General features: G+C 37.5%; 1 protein-coding gene across 3 annotated transcripts; it reads right to left on the bottom strand.

Moving 5' to 3' along the window:
* Window positions 1-240: 240 nt before the first annotated feature.
* LOC121997443 (early endosome antigen 1-like) lies at window positions 241-11,137 on the bottom strand. Of its 3 annotated transcripts, XM_042551847.1 has the most exons (8): window positions 10,831-11,137; window positions 8,760-8,951; window positions 8,489-8,611; window positions 6,832-6,869; window positions 6,585-6,747; window positions 1,421-4,237; window positions 1,247-1,332; window positions 241-608 (listed from the first exon to the last, which is right to left on the bottom strand). In XM_042551847.1, exons 1-8 carry the CDS (start codon window positions 10,909-10,911, stop codon window positions 395-397), a joined length of 3,714 nt encoding a protein of 1,237 aa, XP_042407781.1. In that variant the 5' UTR covers window positions 10,912-11,137; the 3' UTR covers window positions 241-394. The 3 variants fall into 3 exon arrangements, with proteins under 3 accessions (XP_042407781.1, XP_042407782.1, XP_042407783.1); XM_042551848.1 differs by lacking the exon at window positions 10,831-11,137 and having other exon boundaries at window positions 8,744-8,945; XM_042551849.1 differs by lacking the exon at window positions 10,831-11,137 and having other exon boundaries at window positions 8,709-8,884.
* Window positions 11,138-23,943: the final 12,806 nt, after the last annotated feature.

Genomic DNA, 23,943 nt, shown 5'->3' with positions numbered 1-23,943 from the left:
CGTGAAAATTTTAAAAATCATATTACATGATAAATAATAATGGATAAATTTTATTAAACATGATTAGCATCACAGTTCACACACATGTTGAGACGATAAAGCTTGATTCGATCAGTTGTTGCTAGAACTTAATAAGCAAGTCGGTAAACATTTTTCAGTGGATGATATCTTATGTTAAGCATAGAGAAACAAGAAAACAAGACTTCCTAAGATTATAACAATTCATGTATAGATTTTCGGTGACCATAAAGATTATTAATTTTGATTCAAGATACTGCTTACATTCTCATGATAATTTAATAAAGAAGTGATCATTATTTTTCTGCGGCAATGAATGATAACAAAAAGAAGAATATATATATATGAATTACAGGAAAAAGAATTTGAACCAGTTTCATGAGAACCACCTCTTCTCCCTTTTCACAGATTTAAGCTGCATTACTAGTTCTTCGCGCTGAGCTTCCACTTGGGCATATTGGAGACTGATGTGAAGGTACCGTTCTCTCATCTCTTTTAGCTCCGTCTCTAAAGCTGAAATTCTATCACAGTTGTCATTTACTTTCTTGTCAAGAACGTTGGATTGGCCTGCTTGCTTCTCCGAGATGACTCTGTAAACAATTCATAGAAAATAAAGAATAATTTCTTTCAGGAAGTTGAGTTATGCCTTGCCACTAAATGACTTTGCAGTTTGAATGGAGAATGAACAAGGATACCCTCATCTGCAATTTTGCCCTTTCTAAGGTCAAGTTGAGGGCTCCATTATTCAACTGAATTCTGACTGAAGGAAATGAGACCCATTTATATATAGAATACACTCTCAAACTGTGCCCCCACAAATGATCATTGCGACATAGTACCCTGATCATCTTTTGTCCTAGTTTTAAAATCTTTTTTCAGTCAGTTAGGGGAGGGGTTTAGGGAAGGGGAAATGGTCTCTTCCCTGGATCCAGGCAGGCACATTTCAGACTATCTTCGACAATAATATAACGTCTGTTGTGGTATTAGTATGCACTTTGGTGTTTTATTTACTTGGGTGGATTAAAGGAGGTAAGAGGGTAGAGAGAATGGACATGGATGATATTTTTTGTGTGTACAACGTGTTCCTTTGTTTCTCTTCCTCCTCTCTCCTCCTGCTCATCCACCTCGGTAAACAAATGATGAGGGATAACTCGGTGCAGAGACATGATAAAGAAAACTTCTCAAGATGAGTAAATCCTTCTGAAGTCCAAATACTTTACATGCATACCTTTTAAGTTGCACTTGATCCATTCTATATGCATCCACATCCTCAGTTTCAGCTTCAATTAAAATCTCTGGATCATGATTAACTTCCTGGTACATCAAAATGATTTTGTAATGTCACTCATATATGATTGCATATAGGATAGAAAAAGAAAAAAAATGGTTAAGAAGTATTCACTTTCTCCTCCTTGTTTGATGTTCTTTGCAGCACAAGTTCCTTCTCCGCTGTCTCCATTTTATTCATCAAATAATGATTTCCCTGCTCAAGACTTTGAATCTTTATTTCATATTCACTATTTGTCTGCTTCATCAGATCAAGTTCCTTCTTCAACTCTGGCTCCTGAGCGCATGATGCTACTTTTAGCGACAGCTCATTTTCTAATAACAAAACTTTTTCTTGCAACACAACCCTGTTGTGCCTATCCTCTTCACTGTCAGATATAGCCTCCTGCATGTTGGTCACTCTCTCTGTCAAGGACTCTTTCTCACTCTTCAGTTCTTCATATTCTTTCGACAATGACTTCAACAAACCTTCCAACCTTCGGTTTTCCAAGTTTGCATCATCAAAAGTGTTTTTAAGGTCTAAGACAGAATTCTGAATATGAACTAATTTATTAATTTGAACTTCTGACATGGGAATCCCTTCAACTACTTGAGAAGCTTTATCAATCAATTCTCCATTATTCTCCATATGCCTATGTTTCTCTTCACTATACTTGACACTGTCAATTGCTTGGTGAATACGCTCTATATCATCCATTAGCATTTCCTCACTCTGCTTTGAAGCATTAAGTAAAACTACTAATCCTGCTATCTTATCCTCAGACTCTTGATGCAGATTCAGCAAGTCAGTCTCGTACAGTTTTATTTTTGAATTGGCTTCCAGAAGATTCCATTCAAGTTTAGATTTATCTGAACGTAAGACAGACACCTCTTGCACTGCATCTGATGCTATTTTTTCTAGGTCACCATGGTTTGAGGACTTCTGTGCAGTCAGGTTAGCTATCTCATTCTCAAGATTTTCTACTTCAATTGTTTTCTCTAGTTCAATCTTATTTAGCAAAATGTATGTATCCCCTATTCTTTCTCCATGTTCTTTGTGATCTTCAACAATTTGCTTGAGTTGGGACAGCAGTGATTTCTCCTTTGTTCTAGTGTCTTCTTGAATCAAAGCGATCTTCAGTTCTAGTAGTTCAACTTGCTTATAGAAATCATTTCTTTTTTCATCCAATTCAATTTTGAGAAGTGTAACCTGTCGATGCAACTCTATCTCCTGCCTCTTTAACTCTTCGGTTAGTTTGTGAAGAGTACTGCACTCTTCAGTAAGACTTTCAATTGTAACCTGCAGTTTTGTATTTGATCTACTCAATAGATCAGACTCCTCTAACACTTCCAATAAGCGGTTTTCAGTCTCTTGTAGCTTTTGTTTTAGTTCTGCTTTCTGCAAGTCCATTTCTACCTTTTGATGTTCAACTTCATTCTTCAAATCAGCAAGTGAGCTTGTACCTTCTAGGTCCATCCGGATGGATTCTTTCTCATTTTTTATGTATCTTAGTTGGGATTCTAAAGCAGATACAAGTTCTGACAGCTCAACATTTTCTTCTTTTAGCTGAGTTACGTGCAACTCTAACTCATTTTTGTTTCTTTCAAGTTCCATTGAACTTCTTTCAAAAGACTTATTAGCAGAAGAATGCAATTCTATGCTACTTGTCAGCACTTGCAAATCATGCTCCACATCTTGCAAGTGTTTTGTAGTATCCATACATTCTTTCCGTAGGGAAGTCAAATCTTCCTCCATTCGAGATTTCTCATCCTGGACTATGGAAATAAGATCTTCTAGCTCGCTGTTAGATTGTTGGAGTCTAGCTATCTCTTGTTCCTTCAGCAACAATAGAGACAGAAGACCATCTTCATTAATACCATCGACACTAATTTTCTTTTCTATATTTTGAGGCTCATTTACAGTCTCCTTGCTCAATTCCTTCAACTTGAATATAAGATCTAGGTTTTCATCAGTAAGCTCAGCACAATCCTTCTCTAGATCATTTACTTTAGCTTTAAGGACCTCAATTTCTCGTATTTGATCAGAATAGTTTCCATTCTGCTCCCTATTCTTCACAATGTTGGATAACTTCTCCTCCAGGACAAGAATTTCTCCTTCTTTCTGTGCTAATTCTCTCTCCCATGCAATCTGATTGTGGATAGATTTTCTATTCTCGTCTTGTTCATCTTCATCAATGTGGTTCTGTTGAGAAAGGTCAGCTATCTCCAGCCTCTGTTTCTCTATAATTTCTTCTAATTCTTGAAGGACAGAAACAAGCTCAATGTTTGATTCTTGTGTTTTCCTCAACTGATGAGTTAAATTAGAATTGGTGTCTTTCTGAAACTTTAGCTCATCCTCCAGCTCCTTCTGTGCATGATGAAGCATATCTTCGCTTTTCACAACTCTAATATCTGAATCTTTCGATGTCGACTTCTGCAGTGCAGCTTTCAGTTGTTCAACTTCTAACCGCAAAGAATTACATTCACTGTATGCAGCTGAAAGTTGCCTATCCAGGTTTGCTTGATGCTTAGATTTCTCAGATAGTTCCTTCTTTAAATTCTCAAGATCAAGCTTCAACTGCCTAGAATGTCTCTCCCACATCTTAACTTCGTCATTGAGTTCCTCGATCTCTTCAGCAGCCTCAACAAGTTCTTTTGAAGAAACAGATGGCTTTAGTGATGCTGCTGTAAATTTATCATTCGATGCCCATGAGGACATGTTATGGTGTACTGAGGAACCTGAGGTTCTAGAGTTGAAAGACGAAGGGTTTGATCTTATAAGTTCGTGCATAGGACTTGTGCTATTAGTTGCACTAGTCTGGGAACCTGTTGAATCTTGCCTTCTGGAATATTTTCCCCCACTTATGTTGTTTTTGGGGGAAGAATCTGTCCTTCCAAAGCTATCCCCTGAATCAGTACTACGATGTGATCCGGATGCTGAGTAGTAGGTATCCTGCAAAATGGACACAAAAAACATTGATTATGAAAAAAAAAATCATACAAGAGAGAGAGAAGAAAATTTCCATTGACCAAAGTGAAACTAGTATTAAAATATGGCAATAGCCTCAGAGAGGTTCAGATGCCGAGAAATAGTCAAAAGCCAACTTTTGAAGGAAAAAGAAAGTTATCTTTAGAGGTGCAGATAATATGACGGGAGCAAGAAACCACCATGTCAGGGAAACAATAGCTAGGAGGTTTATGACCAATGTATTTACAACTCATGTGAAGAAGACTGATACACGTGTAAGGAGACTGATACAAGTTGAAGTGTTTTAGATGCAACTGTAGGATGTTACTTGATCTGTTTGTTTTCATTTTTTATATCTAATGGTGAGGAAATCATTTGTCTCGAATTATGGAAGTTATTGCCTTTTGGCATGTGAGGTGAAGATATCTTAACAATTTTTATAGAGATGTAATGATCAAATTAGTTATGGTTGTTGGTGCAAGGAGTCGAACTTATATTTTGATGTTATCAAAAGTTCAAGTTAAATCTTGTTGTTATTTGATAAATTAATCAAGTGTGCAAAATGCTCAACTTGGAAAGTCCTAGTAGGTCAGTTGGACCCGATACTAAGCAAGAAATGTATGGTCAAGAACCAGGCAGGAAGTCCAAATGGGTCAAAATGGACCTGACATCTAACAGGTGGATTCAATAGGTCTGAAGGATCCGATATCGAATCAAGTGGAAGTTCTGGCAGAACGATCCGATGTTGAGCGGTAAAGTCCAAACAAGTCTGGAGGACTCGATATTTGGTAGGTGAGTTGAGGTAAGCTCCTGGAGGGAGTGCAGTGAGGTCGTGTCCTAGTAGGAACAAACCTTAGGTATTGATCCAACTAAAGAAAACAGAAAGTTTCTAAGTTGAGATCAAGACAGTCTTAACGGTCTTATTCATTTAATTATATCTCTGTCTAACTCTATTTTGCAGAACTATTATGATATTGTTATTGTGTTAACTTTATTTTACAGATTGAACAAAGTTTGAGTAAACCGAGGGTTCGGTTGACCAAACAGGTGGTTTAGTCGATCGATCCGGCCAGCGTGACACAAATACAATCTTGTTCTGTAAACTTGGAAACACAGTGTTATCAGTCTACCGAAACCTTGAATTAATCAACCAATCCAATTTTAGTAACGATAAAAATCAAATCGAATCAACACAGAAAAGGAAGATTTAGGTTCAGTCGACTGATCAGCTAGATCGAACCACATGATTTACGGGATCGAACGGATCAGATCAAAGCAAAAATGGAAAGGCATGAAGGTTCAGTCGACGGATGATTGGTTCAGTTGACTGAACGTGTTTTCAGTCGACCAAACGGTGCCTATATAAAGACCTCAGGATCCAAGTCGAAAAGCAACGAATTCATTTCATTCATTTTCAGTCACACTCACTGCTTCGTCTATGTTGTTGCTACGCGTGCAAGTTTTGCTACTACTACGCCGAGAGGCCATCCGACACCCTACGCCTAAGACTTAATCTTCGTTGTCAGTATATTTTATTTATGTATTTGCATTGTAACTGCTCGTATCATATATCTGTACAATTAAAGCATTTAGTGGATTGCCTAATCAAAGAGATCAAGGATCGCAAGCCTGGAGTAGTAGTCGCTGAACTATGAACAAAGTAAAAAAAAACCGATCGTGTCATTGTCTTTGCTTTTTCCGCTGCTACTATACTTTGATTCTATTTTACAAAGACGAAAAGAAAAGATTTTAATCGAACAAGATTATAAAACAGCATTTAAATGGTGGTGCTACAAGAATCATCTTTACAATCAAGAAGTTACTTTGATTTTCTTCTTATAACAAGATTGGTGAGTTTCAACATATGAATTACTTTGCAAAAAGCGTGATCACTCATGGAGATTCTGCGGACTGATGAAATATTTGACGAATTGGGTGAAGCTAAATTTTTTACCAAGCTTTTGGTCACGTCTACTATAGATCCTAACTCATTTCTAGTAAGAAACCAAATTTATACAACGTGGTCAAAGTCTCATTTGATGGTGGAAGTCAAACAAATTAAATGAACATTATTTTCATAGATTGAACCAACTATTCAAGCCTGGGGAACAAATGTAGGGGTATAAATTTTCATTCTTCATAATAAAGATATATCAAATAATATATGCATAGCTAACAAGTAAAAGTAACTAGCACATACCAATAGAGATGCATTTATCTCATACTTTTGTCCAATATTGCCAAATTAAATAAAAAAGTAAATGGAAACTTGAAACTTGTAGGAGAAAGCTAATTCTTAAGACAACAATAACTATGTGCATGAGAAGCTTACCATATCCTCTGGTTCCTCGGGATAAGTATTGCTCAATTGGTTACTTGGATCTCTAACACTACTATTGAATCTATGGTCAGATCCATCTGGCTTGCTATCCAGCAAATCAATATTATCTTGATGTTTAGAATGAAGATTGGTTTCTTGCCAAGATTGTGTGATTCTAAAGCAAATAAACAAGTTAGCAATAGTATAGGAATAGAATATTCAGCATAATCTGGATTTGCAAGCCAAAGAACAATTGAACCTGAATTTTGATTTTGGGGTAGGACAATGAATCTTAACCTGCAGAAATATAGGAAAAAGGAACAGTATTGTCATTGTCAATGCTTCACACACAAACAACCATGGCTTCAGATATCATCATATCACAGTCATTGACTTTGTATGACTTGAAGAAGGGAAGAAAGGAAAATAAGCTTTAAAAAAACAATGACACAAAGTAGAAGCAAACATTTAAGTATACAAAATGGCATCTAGTAGTTCTGGACAACTAAAATTGCTATAAATAAACACAAGAACAAGTTTCCAAGTTTCTTCTTGAAATTGTTCATGTTAAAAAATAAAAAAATAAATAGGCAAATGTTACAGTTAGTTTACAGGTCAAGATATCAAATAAGCATTAGAATCAATTTTCTCATATGAGTTTATGGAGTGGATGTGAAGATTCTTGGATGAGTTTTTAAGTGAGTCGAGTGTTTGTGCTTATATCTCATTGTACACTTTTAGTCTGAGAGATGCATTACATGTACTTCAAATTATACTTATTGACCTCAGTGCAGATCTTGCTCTGGTAGAAACAGATGGCTAAAGAAATGAAATAAGTAGTCCATCAAGCTTCAGACTCAGGTGACTTAAAATGGACACACACTAGTGCACGTGTTAATAGAATTATTATAAGCAATTTGTCATTTGGCAAAAAGGAGTATTGCCCATCTCGGTTCTTCATTTTGTTATTTGTTCATCTGGTTTACTAGAGTTCACATAGTAGTGAAAGGTTTTACAACTGTGAGGCTGAGCTAAGATTAGTGGGAGTTGCAAAATTGGGTTAAGTTCAGTGGCATTTAAATGTTCCCCAGAGGAGGTAAGTTGTCTGTTTAGGAATTGTTTTGCTAATCACTTGGAAGTTTTTGGAAAGGTAAGTAGATGAGGTCAGGGCTCCAACTGTTATCTCGTAGTTATCACAACTAGCATCACTTATGGATCCTTCATTTCCCTTTCAAGTTTGAGTAAAAAGACTCAGAAATTATTTTGGAAACATGAGGATTTCCAATCCTAGTAGGAAGAGTGAAATGGTATTTAAAAGTACTAGTCATACAAACAACCTCAAGGGGAACTTTCATACTTTTGAGATCTAGTATCCAACTGGCTTACTTTTTTGGTAGAAATATAATGAAGGAACTATAAAAGATTTTGGTTCTGCAAATTTTCTATATTCTATTTATTATTCTATTTTCTATTTTTTGGAATGCATTTTGATTTTATGTGCAATGCATGAAGAATGTACATGACTGTTTTGGATGATTTCTGACATGGAATGAAGTAGTTCTTAAGGAAGGATATGAAGTAATAGCAAAGATGAGTGGTAATGAAAGATCAGTTCCTACAACCATATTATTTATTTACACAGAAGTTTGACAAGTGGACTACTCAACGCTTAAAATGAGCAAAGCTAACGAATCTTGGAAATAGACATGTAACCAGTGCTTAAGTTTGATTTGGATCTGAGAATTGAGCGGCCAAAAAATCAGTCTATCACCTTCAGCATAGCATGATATCCACACATTTTTGCAGTCCATTCAAACAAAATTGAGGATATGAATATTCTTGTGTTCCCAAGGGAAAATAATTCTGCAGTGTTTTAACATGATAAAATCATGAAAATTTATGTCAAGTCATTTTACCTGTAAAGTAGTTCCAGCATCACACTTCTTTAAAGGAAGGAAGAGAAGACCAGAATCTTCTTTACCCAAATAATCTGCTAGTCTTAAGATGATCTCACCAAGAACAGCAGATCGAGAAGAAGCCTGCACAAGAAGTTAGTCTGAAAATATGAGTTCTTAAACTTAGTCACTGAAAGATTGGGTGCAGTATTTACTAAAGATCTTAAGATAACCCATGTACATTGACAAAATAAACTGTGTAGGGAAACATTATACAATTAGTGAGTCAGACCAGCGAAACGACAATCCTAAATTGGCATTTTTCAAGATCTTGGGATGCATCATCTTGAGACACCCACAGAGTCTCTGCTTCAGTCCATTGGCAATTCCCACTTCTTACTGTAGCTTTGCCAGTTTTAGCGAGGACTTTCCCAGACTCCATTAGGATTATGGAGAGCATGAGTCGGTCCCATCCTCTAGGTACCTGTATTATTAACATGTAACAATATACATGATTTCACAAATCTAAAATGTTATGAAGAATAAAGAAATACATTTATATATTTCTTTCTTCTAATTAGTCAGGATTTTAATGGAAATGCTCAACTTATATAATGGACAGATGAAAGTATGGGAAATCATCCTAGAAAAAATATAGAGAAAACTTGCATATTAGAACTAACATATGTGTGCAGTTACGACAATTCTAATTCAAAGATACGCTGGTTTCATGATATAGATGCTCAAGTTTCTTGAGCTTAAATATAGACAGTAAACTGTATATGGCACAAAATTATGGCAATATCATTAGGGCGGTGAACGAGCCGAGCCAAGCCGAGATTTGGGGTGTTCAAGTTTGTTTGATAAGGTAACTGAGCCGAGCTTAAAATGAACCAAGTTTTTGAAATGATTGTTCAAGCTTGGCTTGGTTTATTTTTTATGAGCTTGATCTTGTTTGAAACTTGGCTTGAGCTTGGCTTGTTTAGATGTTATCGAGATCTCAATTCAAGCTTGGCTTGAGTTTGGTTCGAGCTTGGCTTGAGCTTGGTTCGAGCTTGGCTTGAGCTTGGTTTGTTTAGATGTTATCGAGCTCTCAAATTCAAGCCTGTTTGATTGTTTGAAAACTTTAGTTGTTTGATTAGTTATTAAACTTGATAATTTAAACTTATTTGTTTATTTTATTTTATTTTATTATTTATTTTGCATCTTGAAAAAAGTTTTATTAATGAATATGATTTGTGAACACTATTTACGAACGTTGTTCACGAACGTTAACGAGCTGAACACATATGTGTTCAAGCTTGTTTGTTTAGTTTAACGAGCTATTCAAGTTTGTTTATTTAATTAATCTTGTGTATATTGAACGAACATAAACAAGTTCTTACCAAGCCGAACACCAAGCTTGTTCACGAACGCTTGGTTCATTTGCAGCCCTAAATATCATTACTTCAGTAATTTATATACAAGCAATATGAATGAGTTTAGATTATTAAGTTAAAACAATAATCAAAGAGAAAAGGTACGATTAAGAAGACAACCAAAAGACTTCAGATGTTAGAACTAGTGGAAATCAACTGCCATGACCTACTAATTAAGCAACTTAACCACTAGCCTGTGGTAGGACACGAACAACTCCTAGTTTTCAACATCACCACTGCAACTATATTCATATAAAATAAAACAATTAGTTACATAGATGGCCCTTCACTTATCGTCTAAAACTCAAACAAGTTGCTATATTTTTTGTTTAAATTGAGTCCTTAAACTTGCAATATATACTAAACAAGTCCATCCCATTGGTACACTTAAAACACAAGAAACAGGTTACTGACTGAGCATCTAATCACATCACGTCAACATGATCATCGTGTTAGTATGAACATCCAAATGTCTCATGAAGTTATTTGGAGAACATACTTACACTTGCTGTTAAGTTCATGTGCAGTACTTTCATGATTCATTGGGGAAAAAAACGTCCTATTTGAAATATGGGTGATGGTTCAGTGACGTTTGTGTAACCAAATATAAAAAAACAAGGTTTGAGCTAACTTTCCATTCAATTAAAAATGCCAGCAATACTTCGATTACTTGATTTGAACCATTTGTGTGCACTTTCAATTGAGAAAAAAAATAATCTTTAATACCATAATTTTACGGGCTTCTCAATTCATTAAGGCAGTGTCAAGTACTATGTAGTTCAACCAAATACTTCGGTTTTGGGACTATAAATGTTACCAAATCTTCCAATAGGTACTGTATTAATTCATATGCGACGAATTATTGAGCAGTTTAAGAAGATCGAGATCACAAATTTTGTCGCAAATGAAGCAGATCAAGGAGTGAGAGGAGAACAGGAAGGGGACCTTGATAGCCTGCAGACTGGAGAACTTGAACTGGACCTTCTCCTCGAGTCGGTCGGACCTGTGACGATGCAACTTGAACATCTCCCCCTTCCCTTACTTCGCCTCGAATCGCACCCAAAGGGCTCTCGGCTCGATCAAGGATGAGATCTAACTCGGGGAAGAAAGCACGAACGGATCGCCCTTGCTCGCCTCGTGTGGTGGTAGAGGGAGCGACGAGGAAGCAAAGAGACGACCCGTTTCCCTGTTCCTTTCTCTCTTGCTTTCTTCTTCCGATCTCCATTATCAAACGTTCGGTTCGCTGTCATAATCCTCATTGATTAATTAAGGGTTTTAATAATTAAATGCGGAAGTCTCGAAGGATTAATAGCAGCTTAGGATGCCGTTAGCTGCTGCCCAGGGGATCCGCTCCAGGAACGGTTCTATTTGACTTCATGACTTGTTGTGTATCCCCGTGAGGGAGTAACTGAAGTACTGAACGCCCGTTCTGCAGAGGAGGGCGTCGGCAGCTCGTGATTGGAATTGCACAATGGATTATGAAGTCAGCTTTGCAGCGTTGAGAACTTTCTACGCGCACTGGAGCTAGTTTCTTTGGAATTTTTTTAGAAGCTTTTCCTGAAAATGTTTAGGAAAATCAAAGCCCGAGTCTTTTCTTTAGCAGAATATTTTTTTAATTTAATAATTAACAGGAAATTATAGTCAAGATCCTAAAGATGCATACACATGAACAAGACAAAAAATATTTTTAACGCTTAATTAATAATTAAAACTAATTATATATGATCCGGTCGTGAGGGGGGGGATCCATCCGATAGGTGGTCAAAGTGGTCAACACCCGATAGTCGTTCGACCGGGGCAGATTACCTTCCTGATTAGCAGGAGGAATAGCCGACCCGGCATTTCGACAGCTCGGCCTGACGTCGAGTTTCTGACGCTCACAAGGCAAAGCGGGGAGAAACGGAAGTCGAGCGGCCATCCCGCTCGGCTAACAATAGACACGACATTCAGCCGATGGGCCCCCGCTCTGCTCGGGAAAGGTCCTAGCCGAGCGGTTCCTCCGCTCGGCCTGGTAAAAGACAGAGAGAGCAGGTGGCGAGATCTTTCTAGGAACCAGTGTCGCCGACAAGAAGCATGGGCAGTGGCCTGGTCGGACAGAGAATCATACGATGGAAACTTCCACTGTCACGTCAGAGATATGCTCGTGCTATTAAGGTAGGGTGTCGGGCGTGCTTTCGTGACACATCCATTTCAAGTATGCTTGGAAGAGCGTACACGCCTCGGGGAGCGTGCATGCGCCTCTGGGAGGCTTATATAAGGACCCCCAGACTTCGACGGAGGTATGCGCACTTCATTACTATAGCTACAGTTCTCGCTTCTTTGCTCTACATTTTTTTGCCAGAGATTTGACTTAAGCGTCGGAGGGTCGTCGTCGGGAACCCCTCCCTGGCTCGGCGTTGTGTTTGCAGGTTCACAGTGGCAAAGGAGCTACGTCTTGGGAGTCTTCGGTTAGTCAACAGTGATGGATCGAAAGTGCTAGAGGGGGGGTGAATAGCGCTCGTGGCTATTTTATACGTTTATCGAAGTCGTAAAAACACTTGAGTAAAAACACAGCGGAAATGAAAGAAACACAAGCAGATGAACACAGTGGATTTACTTCGTTCGGAGCCTTGATCGACTCCTACTCGAAGGCCCGCGATCCTTGATCGCTTCCGGTGGGCAACAACTATAATTCGTAAAAGTTACAAACTGAATTACAATTAAAGCAATGAGTAAACTAATACCGACAACAACAGATCGAAGAGTCTGAGCTTTGGGTTGTCGACGTCGAGTAGTAGCACTTCAAGGTCGTCTCGTAGGCAGCACTTCACAAAAGAAAGCTTAGAAGATTGTTATTTTGAAGCTGCACCTCGACCCTCTTTTTATATGACATTCAGGGCGCCTGGATCCTTTCCGGCGCCTGGAGTGTGACGTGGCCAACCAACCAGGATGCTCCACGTGGCGAAGTCGTGCAGGGGATAAAACTTGGTCCCGGGCGCCCGGACCTCCCTTTTTCCAGCAGGTTCTTCACCTGCAAAACAAGGTTAGTCTGAGCAAAATACCCTGCAAGACAGCGTTAGAATTTGATAAAACATAGTAAAGAATAAACGACAGTCTTCGGACTGTCCGGGTCTGACTTCGGATTTCCTAACCGGAAACCCTAGGTCGACCCAACGCCTACTGTTCCCTCTACGGGGAACGCGTCCTCACCTACTCCTCTCAGGAGAGATTACCTGATGTCAGTCCGGTCCTCCAGACCGACTGGACTTTCCGCCTAGGGTTACCACCCCCTAGGGTTTTTCTCCACCTAGGGTTACCACCCCCTAGGACCTAAGGTTACCGCCCCTTAGGGTTTTCCTTCACCTAGGGTTACCGCCCCCTAGGACCTAAGATTACCACCCCTTAGGGTTTTTCAGCTGCCTAACCGTAGCTAGGACTTTCCTGAAACACTCATTAAACATGTTAGGTCACACACTAACTTAACTTTGAATCCTTTGCCTTTATCAAAACTAAGGTTCGATCGTCGGATGCTTCCTGCACCAACAATCTCCCCCTTTTTGATAATGGCAACCGAAATTCAATGTTAAGTAATGTTAAGTAAAAATATGCAGTTATATATAAGCACAAGAAACAAGATAGGCGTGATAGCAAAATAAGCATAAACATTGCTCCCCCTTAATACAAGCTCCCTTTAAAATATTTTCTTTGAATTTGAATTTTTATTTTATTGAATTTCTCTATTCTCCCCCTTTGCCATATATTAAAAATGAGCTAGTTTTAAAAAACTTGACTTTTCAAGACCAAACTTAGCAGAGTTTGTTTGAAAAACTTAGGTAAGGAGCGAGGTAACATAGCAATATTTTTCAATTTCAGAAATTTTTCAAATAAAATTTTCAACTTCAAGTTCAGAGTTTTTAAACAAAGTTTTCAACTTCAGAAATTTTTCAACCAAAATTTTCAAATTTAGAAATTTTCTAACAAGATTTTCAAAAAAAAATTTCAAACAAAAATTTCAAATTTAGAAACTTTCTAACCAGATTTTCAACTTAAAAAAAAATTTCGAATTTATAAATTTTATAACAAGATTCTCAACTTCAAAAATTTTCAAACAAAATTTTCAAATTTAGAAATTTTCTAACAAGATTTTCAATTTCCATAATTTTCTTGAAAGAAAATAATCAGGTTTAAAGAAAATTTCCAAGGAAAAAAGAATTTTAAAATTTTAAATAACACTGGTTTAGAAATTTTTAACTTAAAAGTAATACTTGAAAATTTTAAATTTGGAGAAGGTTTTTGAGAAAGCTGCTTAAGGAATGTTTTTGAAATGTATTTCAAAAATACTTAAAGCAAGGGAGAAGTGATAACCTTATTTCTTAACAGCTTGTTATTATGTTTTAGTAAGGTATCAGAGCCCTAAAGTCCAAGCATGAGCAAAGATTTGTTTTGATCAGGTATCAAATCCCTTAAGTACAGACATGTTTAAACTTATTATTTCCTTCACCAACTGTCTAACCGTTTAGCTACTTGTTGATTGCCTAGAGGGCAACAGTGTTCACTTGGTTAGTCAAGTCAAGTCAATTGATCCAGTTAGATTTGACTAAGGCTGGAAAACTTGATTTGATTACTGTTAATCATATATTTAACGCCCAGACTCATATTGATGCACAGAAATAAGCATTCTTGAGTCCAGGCTGTACCCTATGCATCTCACACCTTTCTATGTTTTACAAACACAATCAGGGTGAACCTAGATGTTTGTGAGATGCTCTGGCTGAGTCCTGGGGGAACATGATTTCTAGGGGGAAATCCTAGGCTAAATCCAACTTTCGAAAGTCTAGTAAAGTAGGGATTTTGGAAAATCAGTTTTGCCTAGAAGTTAAAAAAAAATGTGACTAAGAGACTAATCTATTAGATTAAGGTATAATCAATCAAGCCTGAGGTAAAACAGTCTATTGGATTAAAAAGTCGACATAGATAAAAGAGTCATAATAGAGCTGCTACAAGCTGTACTAGAGTCATAATAGAGCTACAGTAGGAGCTACTGAGATGATGAGGGAGGTGGTCTGGAACCCAGCGACCGGAGTAGTGTCAGGAGCTCAGTGTGACGAGCCCGATCGTCCTCTCGGAGATCTCGGCGTAGGTCGGAGAGCTCCTGCCGTACGTCTCGTCGTAAGTCGGAGACCTCCTGTCGGACCTCTCGTCGAAGATCGGAGACCTCTCGTCGCATGGACTGATGAAACTCGGAGCTCTCGTGCTGGAGACTCGATATAGCCCTCTCTACTCCGGAAACTCGATCAGCTAGAGTGCGGGGAGTTTGGTGTGGTGCTCGAGGTGGTGGTGGGGCAGGAGCAGCCTCCTTAGGAAATAGTGCCAACATGAACTCATCTTGCTCTGCCTCCTCCGCCTGCTGATGTTGTGCCCCCCTACGCCAGGACATGGTACCCTCATCGTCTATATGGATATTTGCTAGGGAAAAGTTCCTAGCTCCTATGATGTCAAACTCGGTCATGTGGCGGATGTCACCTCCGGTGACATCAATGTGCAATGAGGACATGAAGGCTGTCAAAATGTGACAGTAAGGCATATGTACTCGTCTGCTGGTCACGTATCCAGCTGCGTAAATAATAGTGGAAAAGATGTGTAGGCTGATGTCTATGTCTAACCTATGACATAGGGCATAGAGAAGAAAGGAGTGAAATGGACGCATCACCGCAATGTCGTGAGTGGTCAGCGGTAGAATACAAAGCACTAGAACCCTATAAAGAGCATAGTCCTGAATTCTAAGATTAAGTGACCTAAACTGAGTCTCAGTGGGATCACGCTGGTCCTCAAAGAAATATGAATAGATCGTATCCAGGGTAATATGTGAGTAGGGATCTCCAAAAGGTAGCTCCCTAGGAGGGTAGCATAAAAAGGTACAGGGTGACTCTCGTAACCCTAGAAACTCACGAATGGTAGTGGGAGATAATGTGATATCCGTGCCAGCTGCCCTAGTGGTATAGGAGTAGTCGTCTACTTTCACTAGGTTGTTGTAAAATTCGGCACATAAACTTATGTTTACTGGGCTGGTGCACTCAACAAGGTTTCGCAATCTATAGTGATTTATGACCTCGGAGACTGGAATACAAGAGCGTAGAAAGAACGATCTATCTATACATTTGGTTCTAATGGCCATGTAATTGGTTGACATAAACTTAATCCTAAGTTCGTCGGTGGGAAACCTAGGGTCAATGCTAGGTGTAGAGGGTCCAGCACCAGATTTAGTACGCTTCCTAAATTTGAAACTAATATTATACTAAGAAAAGAAAGAGAATTATAAGAGATAAAGTTTAGGAGGGGATAGAAATTTTACCGAGGAGCCATTGTTAGAAATTTTAGAACTGACGACCTCGGTTGAGTTACGACTTCGTACCAACCGCGGAAAAATTTAATTTTGAAAGTCTTCACAGGGAAGCTAAGAAGAAGCTTTAAGGAAGACTTGGGTGCAAGGGTAAGGGGCGCCTCCTGCCCCCTATATATAAGGGAGTCCGGGCGCCCGGAATACCGGGGGCGCTCGCCCCCGGTTTTTGACCTCTGTATATTTTATTATTATTATTTTTTTTGTTTTGTTTTAATGTTTTAATTAAAGATGCTTACGTAAACTGATTTAAAGCATGTTTAATTGAGAATTAATTCAATTTGAATTTGGTTAAGTCAATTTGAATTAAAATTTAGTTTAAGTAATTTTGGAGGAATTTTTTTTTAAAAAAAAAAATTAATTTTGCTTAGTCATCTCACCCGATATATGTTTTCAATTAGGGGCTCCTATTATTCTGTGAGATGAATTAGTTCACTTTATAGGATTTTGTTTAACTTTATGTTAGATTTGGGTTTAGCTTTGGGTTCAACAAGTAAACATTCTTTGGATAAACTTCTGGGCTATGGTGAGTCACAAGGAGCTCATTAAAGTAACCATGCCTTCGAGGTTTCCCAAATAGTCCTACCCATTGAGCTTAATACTAAACCTTGGTCTAACTAGTTAGGATCTATTTAAGGGTAGCTTCGGTTAGTTCCACTTGGCCAAATGCACCATGTCGAAGCCATATCTTCCTAGACATGCGATGCCCAAGTTTTCCCAACGTACTATCATCCAAAAATTTCACCAGTACTGCGCTTCAAGTTAAGCTTTAACCCTTTTTAATCTATCCTTATTTACCCATTTCGGGTAGATTAAGTTCGGTTACCCTGTCGGGTAAATAGATTTCGGAGTTGCCAGCTATTCTGGACCCTCCTATTTGATTTTTAAATTTTAAATTTTAATTACGAATTTTGAATTTAATTTCAAAATTTGAATTTAGAATTTTGAATTTAAGTTCGAATTTTGAATATAGAATTTTGAATATAGAATTTTGAATTTAATTTCAAATTTTGAATATAGAATTTTGAATTTAATTTCAAATTTTGAATTTTGAATTTAATTTCGAATTTTGAATATAGAATTTTGAATTTAATTTTGAATAATTTAAATTTTGAATTTAATCTTGAATTTTGAATTTAGAATTTTAAATTTAATTTCGAATTTAATTTTGAGTTGAATTTTGAATTTTGAATTTTAATTTTGAGTTTAATATTAATTTCGAATTTTTAAGTTTGATTATTAATTTTGAATTTTAATTATTTTAGCTTCCCCTGGATCATAGCCTCGATAAGGTCTATTGAGGTAATGTATTTGATCTTTAGGGACCCAATATTGTCCAAGTCCAACTTGATTGATCAGGTTGGATTTGGCAACCCATGCTTGGACCACTTCTCTATTTGGTTTGTTTATTAAGGATAGGTAAGATTTATATTTCTTTTTATATCCTAATCCAGTTCGATTGTAGATTGCTCTTTGTGTTCCAAGAATCAAGTCAAGATTCTTGGATCCTAAGGAAAATTGTTCTAGGGTAGTTTTTAAATCCTTTACTTGATTTTTCAGATTGGAATTCTCTTCCTCAAGTTTTTGGACTTGAGTTGAGGTTCCAATCTGAACTTGATCAGTTAAAGATTGGTTGTTATGCGTTTCTTTAAGAAGTGTTACCTCCTTCAGAAGCGCTTTAATTCGAATCTTGGACTTTGCTACTTTATGCATTAAATAATTGATTAAATTGTATAAACGACTTTTACTTACAGAGGGGTTCGGCCCTTCGGAAACGGATGCGGATCCGTGGCTTCTCTCGGACTCAGCTTCCGATTCGTCCTCACTTCCGGATTCGTTGTTGAAGTCCCGGGCTGTCAAGGCAAGAAAGTTCGTCTGTTCTTGTTCTTCGTCGTCGGATTCCTCGGAAGAAGACTCGTCCCATGTTGCCTTCAATGCCTTCTTTCTTTTGGGTTTCTTTGGATCCTTCTGGTTCGGGCAATTTGCCTTTATGTGACCCTTCTGATTGCACCCATAGCAGGTCACTTCGAATTTAACCTTCGAGCTTGGCTGGGCTTCTTTAGACTGGATGGCCTTTCTGAGATCCTTCTTGTTGAAGCCCTTCTTTTTGCAGAGCTTCTTAACTAAGTTGACTATCTCAATGGTAAGTTCATCGTCGTCTTCTGAATCTGGTTCTTCTTCTTACTCAAGTTCGGTTCTCCGCTTGATTCTTGATTCACAAGATCTACCTGTTCCTGCAACCAAAGCCAACCCTTTCTCGGTCGGGCGTGCATTAGTCTGTTCGTGAAGTTTGAATTCTGCAAACAGTTCATCTAATTTAATGGTAGACAAGTCCTTGGAGACCTTGTAGGCATCTACCATGGATGCCCACAAGGTGTTCCTTGGAAAGGCGTTTAGAGAATACCTTATGATGTCACGATTGTCTACCTTTTGTCCAATCGCATGAAGACCATTGAGCAGATTATGAATTCGGGCATGGAGTTGTGCAGCTGTCTCACCTTCCTGCAATTTGATGTTAAATAATTTATTAAAAATTAAGTCTCTTTTACTTACTTTGGTGTCGGATGTCCCTTCGTGAAGTTCAATTAACTTCTCCCACAATTCTTTGGCGCTGTTGAAGGGGCCGACGCGGTTGAGTTCTTCCTTTGACAGGCCACACTGGAGGGTGCAGGTTGCCTTTGCATTAGCTTCCACTTTCTTGATCAAGAATGCCTCCCAGTCCTCGTACGGTAGTGGTTTGCCGGTGGTGTCAGTTGGCAGTTTGAATCCGGTTTTGACAATCATCCAGACTTCAAAGTGAGTCTGGAGATATGCCTCCATCCGACCTTTCCAGTACCCGAAGTCGTCTCTATTGGTTGCTACTCGGAAAACCTAGAGGTTCCACTATACAAAAATTTTGTACAAAGGTCTGAACCTTTTCCTAACTACCATGTGTTCTTTTAAATTAAATTTTGGATCGCCTGCGGAACTTAACACGTTTGATCCAAAACTTAATCTATTTGTTCTTTAAGGTTTAGACTTGGATCTCCTGCGGAACTTAACACGTTTGATCCAAATCACCAAAGTTATTAATTCCATTAAATATTAATTTCCATAATTGGTTCCCAGTACTGACGTGGCGAGGCACATGGCCTTCTTGGATATGGGAACAACCACCACCGACTAGACAAAACCTTTTATGGAAAGCTAATATTTAATTTCCTAAAATAACTTTAGGTCAACCAAAAAGAACAATCAAATCACAAGGAAAAGAAAAATAAAAGAACACAACTTCGAAAAACATATTCGAAATACTAGAATCGTAAGCCTCTTGTATTTGGTATTATTTCCATAAATAACTAGCATGATGCGGAAAGGAAAAATTACTAGTTATACCTTCTAGAAAGACTTCTTGATCTTCTACCGTATTCCTCTTCTAACCTCAGACGTTGTGTGGGCAACGATCTTCCGAGATGAGAACCACCAAGCACCTTCTTCTTCCTTGCAAGTTTCGGCCACCACAATTCTCCAAGAGAAGTAGAGGTCCGACCATCACCACCAAGCTCCAAGGGATACAAGAAACAAAACCACCTTTCTCTCCTTCTTCTCGTAGCTAGAACCGGCCACCATCAAGAGCTCCAAGAGAGGTTGCCGCCGGCCATAAGAAGAAGAGAAGAGGAAGAAGCTAGGGCCGGCCACCAAGGAGGAAAAGAGAGGAGAAGAATAATAGAGTTGATCATCCGTGAAGGCACCTCTACCCCCTCTTTTATAATCTTTGGTCTTGACAAATAAGGAAATTTTAATAAAAAATTCCTTAATTCTTTTGTCATAAAAAAGAAAAATTATTTTAATTAAAAAATAATTTTCTTCTTTTAATAATAATGGCCACTTCTAATTCCCAAAACAAGGAAAATTTAATTCACACAAGAATTAAAACTTCCTAATTTGTTTCTAGAAATTTATAAAATTTCTCCAATAATTTTATCCTTCATGATTGGTTAATAAAAAGAAATTTTATAAATTAAAATTCTTCTTTTAAACATGTGGATAATTTCCAAAAGGAAAGTTATCTCTAAAAATTAAAATCTCTTTTCAATCTACAAATAAGGAAAGATATCAAATCTTTTCTTAATCTTTGTAGAAACTAATAAAAGAGAATATTTAATTTTAAACTTCTCTTTTAAATTATTATCATGGTTAAAAGGAAAGTTTTCTTAAAAATTAAAATCTCCTTTCAATCTACAAATAAGGAAAGATTTCAAATCTTTTCTTAATCTTTTGTAGAAAGCTTTAAAAGGAAAGATTTAATTTTTAAACTCTCTTTTAAAACTATGATATCCACATAAGAAATAATTTTAATAAAAAATCCTTTTTAATATGATGTGGCCGGCCACCTAAGCTTGGGCTCCAAGCTATTGGCCGGCCACCTTAAGGCCAACCTTTAGGCTTGGTCGGCCCTAAGCTTGAGCTTCAAGTTTAGCTTGGCCGACCCCTATTGGTTGGGTAAGAAGGTGGGTATGTGGTGGGTATAAATCTCTATATACAAGAGGCTACGATAGGGACCGAGAGGAGGAATTGGTTTTGGTCTCCCGATGAAATTAAGCTTCCCGTGTTCGCCCCGAACACACAACTTAATTCCATCAATAATAATTCATTCCACTAAAGAACTATTATTGAACTACCGCACCAATCCCAAATTACATTTTGGGCTCCTTCTTATTATGAGTGTGTTAGTCTCCCTGTGTTTAAGATGTCAAATGTCCACTAATTAAGTGAGTTACTGACAACTCATTTAATTAATATCTTAGTCCAAGAGTAGTACCACTCAACCTTATCGTCATGTCGGACTAAGTCCACCTGCAGGGTTTAACATGACAATCCTTATGAGCTCCTCTTGGGGACATTCTCAACCTAGATCACTAGGACACAGTTTCCTTCTATAATCAACAACACACACTATAAGTGATATCATTTCCCAACTTATCAGGCTTATTGATTTATCGAACTAAATCTCACCCATTGATAAATTAAAGAAATAAATATCAAATATATGTGCTTGTTATTATATTAGGATTAAGAGCACACACTTCCATAATAACTGAGGTCTTTGTTTCTTTATAAAGTCAGTATAAAAGAAACGACCTCTAATGGTCCTACTCAATACACTCTAAGTATACTAGTGTAATTATATAGTTAAGATAAGCTAATACCTAATTACACTACGACCTTCCAATGGTTTGTTCCTTTCCATTATGGTCGTGAGTTACTGTTTATAATTTATAAGGTACTGATAACATGATCCTCTGTGTGTGACACCACACACCATGTTATCTACAATATAAATTAATTGAACAACTATATTTATCATAAATGTAGACATTTGACCAATGTGATTCTTATTTCTAGATAAATGTTTATACCAAAAGCTAGGCTTTTAGTATACACTCTAACAATCTCCCACTTATACTAAAAGACTAAGCTGCTATATCTGCTGCCATACATCTGATTCCTAACCCTTCAACATGTCCATCAAAAGCTCTTGCCTTAAGGACCTCGGTGGAAGGATCTATAGGTCATCACCTGATGCAATCTAGGCAGCAACAACTTCTCCTCGTTTATACGATTTCTCGTATTGGGTGGTACTTGCGCTCTATTGTGTTTACTTGCCTTTATAGACTTATGGTTTCTTCGAGTTTGCTACTGCACCAATATTATTACAATAAATTGTAATAATCTTTGGACAAGCCAGAAATCATATCTAAGTCTATCTTGAGATTATTGAGTCATTCAGCTTTTATAGCTACCTCAGAGGCTTGCCATATACTAAGCTTCTATGGTGGAGTCCAGAAAAACACCTATGCTTATCACTCTTCCATAGTTATGACTTTACCTCCTAAAGTAAACACAAAACCCCGAGGTTGACTTATTATTGTCCCTATCCGATTGGAAGTCAAAATCCATGCAACCCACAAGGACCAAATTAACTGCCTTGTAAGCTAGCATATAATCTCTAGTGCCTCTAAGGTACTTCAATATATGCTTTACTACAGTCCACTGTCCTTGTCCAGCGTTATTTTGATATCTGCCAACTATGCCCTTGGCAAAACAGATTTTTTATCTCGTGCATAGCATTCATTAGGCCTCCGACAGCCGAAGCATAAAGAACTGCCTTTATTTCCTTTATCTCCTTTGATGTCTACAGAGACATATCTTTAGATAAAGTTACTCCATCCTGAAAAGGTAAGAAACCTTTCTTGGAGTTTTGCATGCTTTAAAACGAGCAAGGATTTTTTCAATGTATGAAGCTTGGGATAAGTAAAATATTCTTTTCTTGCGATCCCTTATTACTTTGATCTCAAGAATATATTCATTCTCCCAAGTCCTTTATATCGAATTGTTTGGACAACCATACCCTTACTTCTGACAACATTTTGATATTGTTTCCAACTACCAAAAATGTTATCTACGTATAGTACAAGAAATACCACCACGCTTCCATCACACCTTTTGTATACACAAGACTTACCCGGTTACTAAATAAATCCATAGGTCTGAATTACTTTGATAAACCGGATGTTCCAAGACCTTGAAGCTTTGCCTCAGTCCATAGACTGATTGAGCTTTACACAAGATGCTCTTAGCCCTTTGCAATGAACCCTTCTGGTTGCTTTATATGGATGCTTTCTTCAAGACTTCCATTAAGGAATGCTGTCTTGACATCTACTTGCCAAATAGATAAAAGAATCCGGATAGACTTAAGCATAGCTACCAGTGAAAAAAGTTTCCTTTTTCATTAAGCCTTGCTTTGAAGGTTTCTACCTCCCTGTCTATCCCTCTTTTTTCCTATTATAGACCTTTTACACCCAAAGGCTTTTACACCACTTGGTGGTTCTACAAGCTTCCAGATTTTATTAGAATACATATATTCTAATTCTATTATTCATTACTCTTTGCCAAGATGCTGCATATTTATCTTGGAGTGCTTCGTCATATGTCCGGAGATCAGGTTCATGTCCTTCAGGGATCGAGTTCAAAAAACTCTCCCAAAACATGAATCTTTTAAGGTTGCTTAACAACCCTCCCACTACGACAAGGCATTTTCTGCAATTGTGTATCATTTGTGATACGTGTTGCAGTTTTCTTGTGGTATCTCATCTTGTACAGTTGGTACTTGATTAGACATGTCTTTTATTATTTCCTTAAGAACAAATTTTCTTATGGGCACATGATTTATTACATAGTCCTTTTCTAAAAATCGATCATTGATGCTAATAATGACCTTCTGATTTTTAAGACTATAAATCTACTTTTGTTTATCTAGGATAACTTACAAACAAGTGAACTCCTATCCAACTTATTATTATCTCTCTTTAACATATCTGCTGGATTACCCGAATCCGAATATGCTTCAAAATAGGCTTACGCCTATTCAGCAATTCTATATGAGTAGAGAGTTCTAGCTTGGAAGGTACTATGTTCACTTTCGTTTTCAGAGTTTTATCCTTAAAACAAATTTGGTAATTTTCTGAATAACTTATCATCTATCTAATTATTCCATAAGAGTCCTTTACCTTCTTTCTACTACACCATTCTGTTGGGGTGTACCAGATGCAGTTAGTTGGGATTGAATCCCTACTTCTGATAAATGACTCCTAAATGCTCCCAAGAGGTACTTACCACTACGATCTTACCGTAGTGTCTTG

Source organism: Zingiber officinale, chromosome 6A, assembly GCF_018446385.1.
Source record: "Zingiber officinale cultivar Zhangliang chromosome 6A, Zo_v1.1, whole genome shotgun sequence".
NCBI classification, from domain to species: domain Eukaryota; kingdom Viridiplantae; phylum Streptophyta; class Magnoliopsida; order Zingiberales; family Zingiberaceae; genus Zingiber; species Zingiber officinale.
This window is presented reverse-complemented; position numbering and strand designations above follow the sequence as displayed.

Coding starts and splice junctions, on each gene's coding strand:
- LOC121997443 (XM_042551847.1), bottom strand. CDS start 10,911: ATGTTCAAGTTGCATCGTCACAGGTCCGACCGACTCGAGGAGAAGGTC. Junction 6,870..8,488: donor ATGCTGGAACTACTTTACAG/GTAAAATGACTT, acceptor ATATTTCTGCAG/GTTAAGATTCATTGTCCTAC. Junction 6,748..6,831: donor ACCCCAAAATCAAAATTCAG/GTTCAATTGTTC, acceptor TATTTGCTTTAG/AATCACACAATCTTGGCAAG.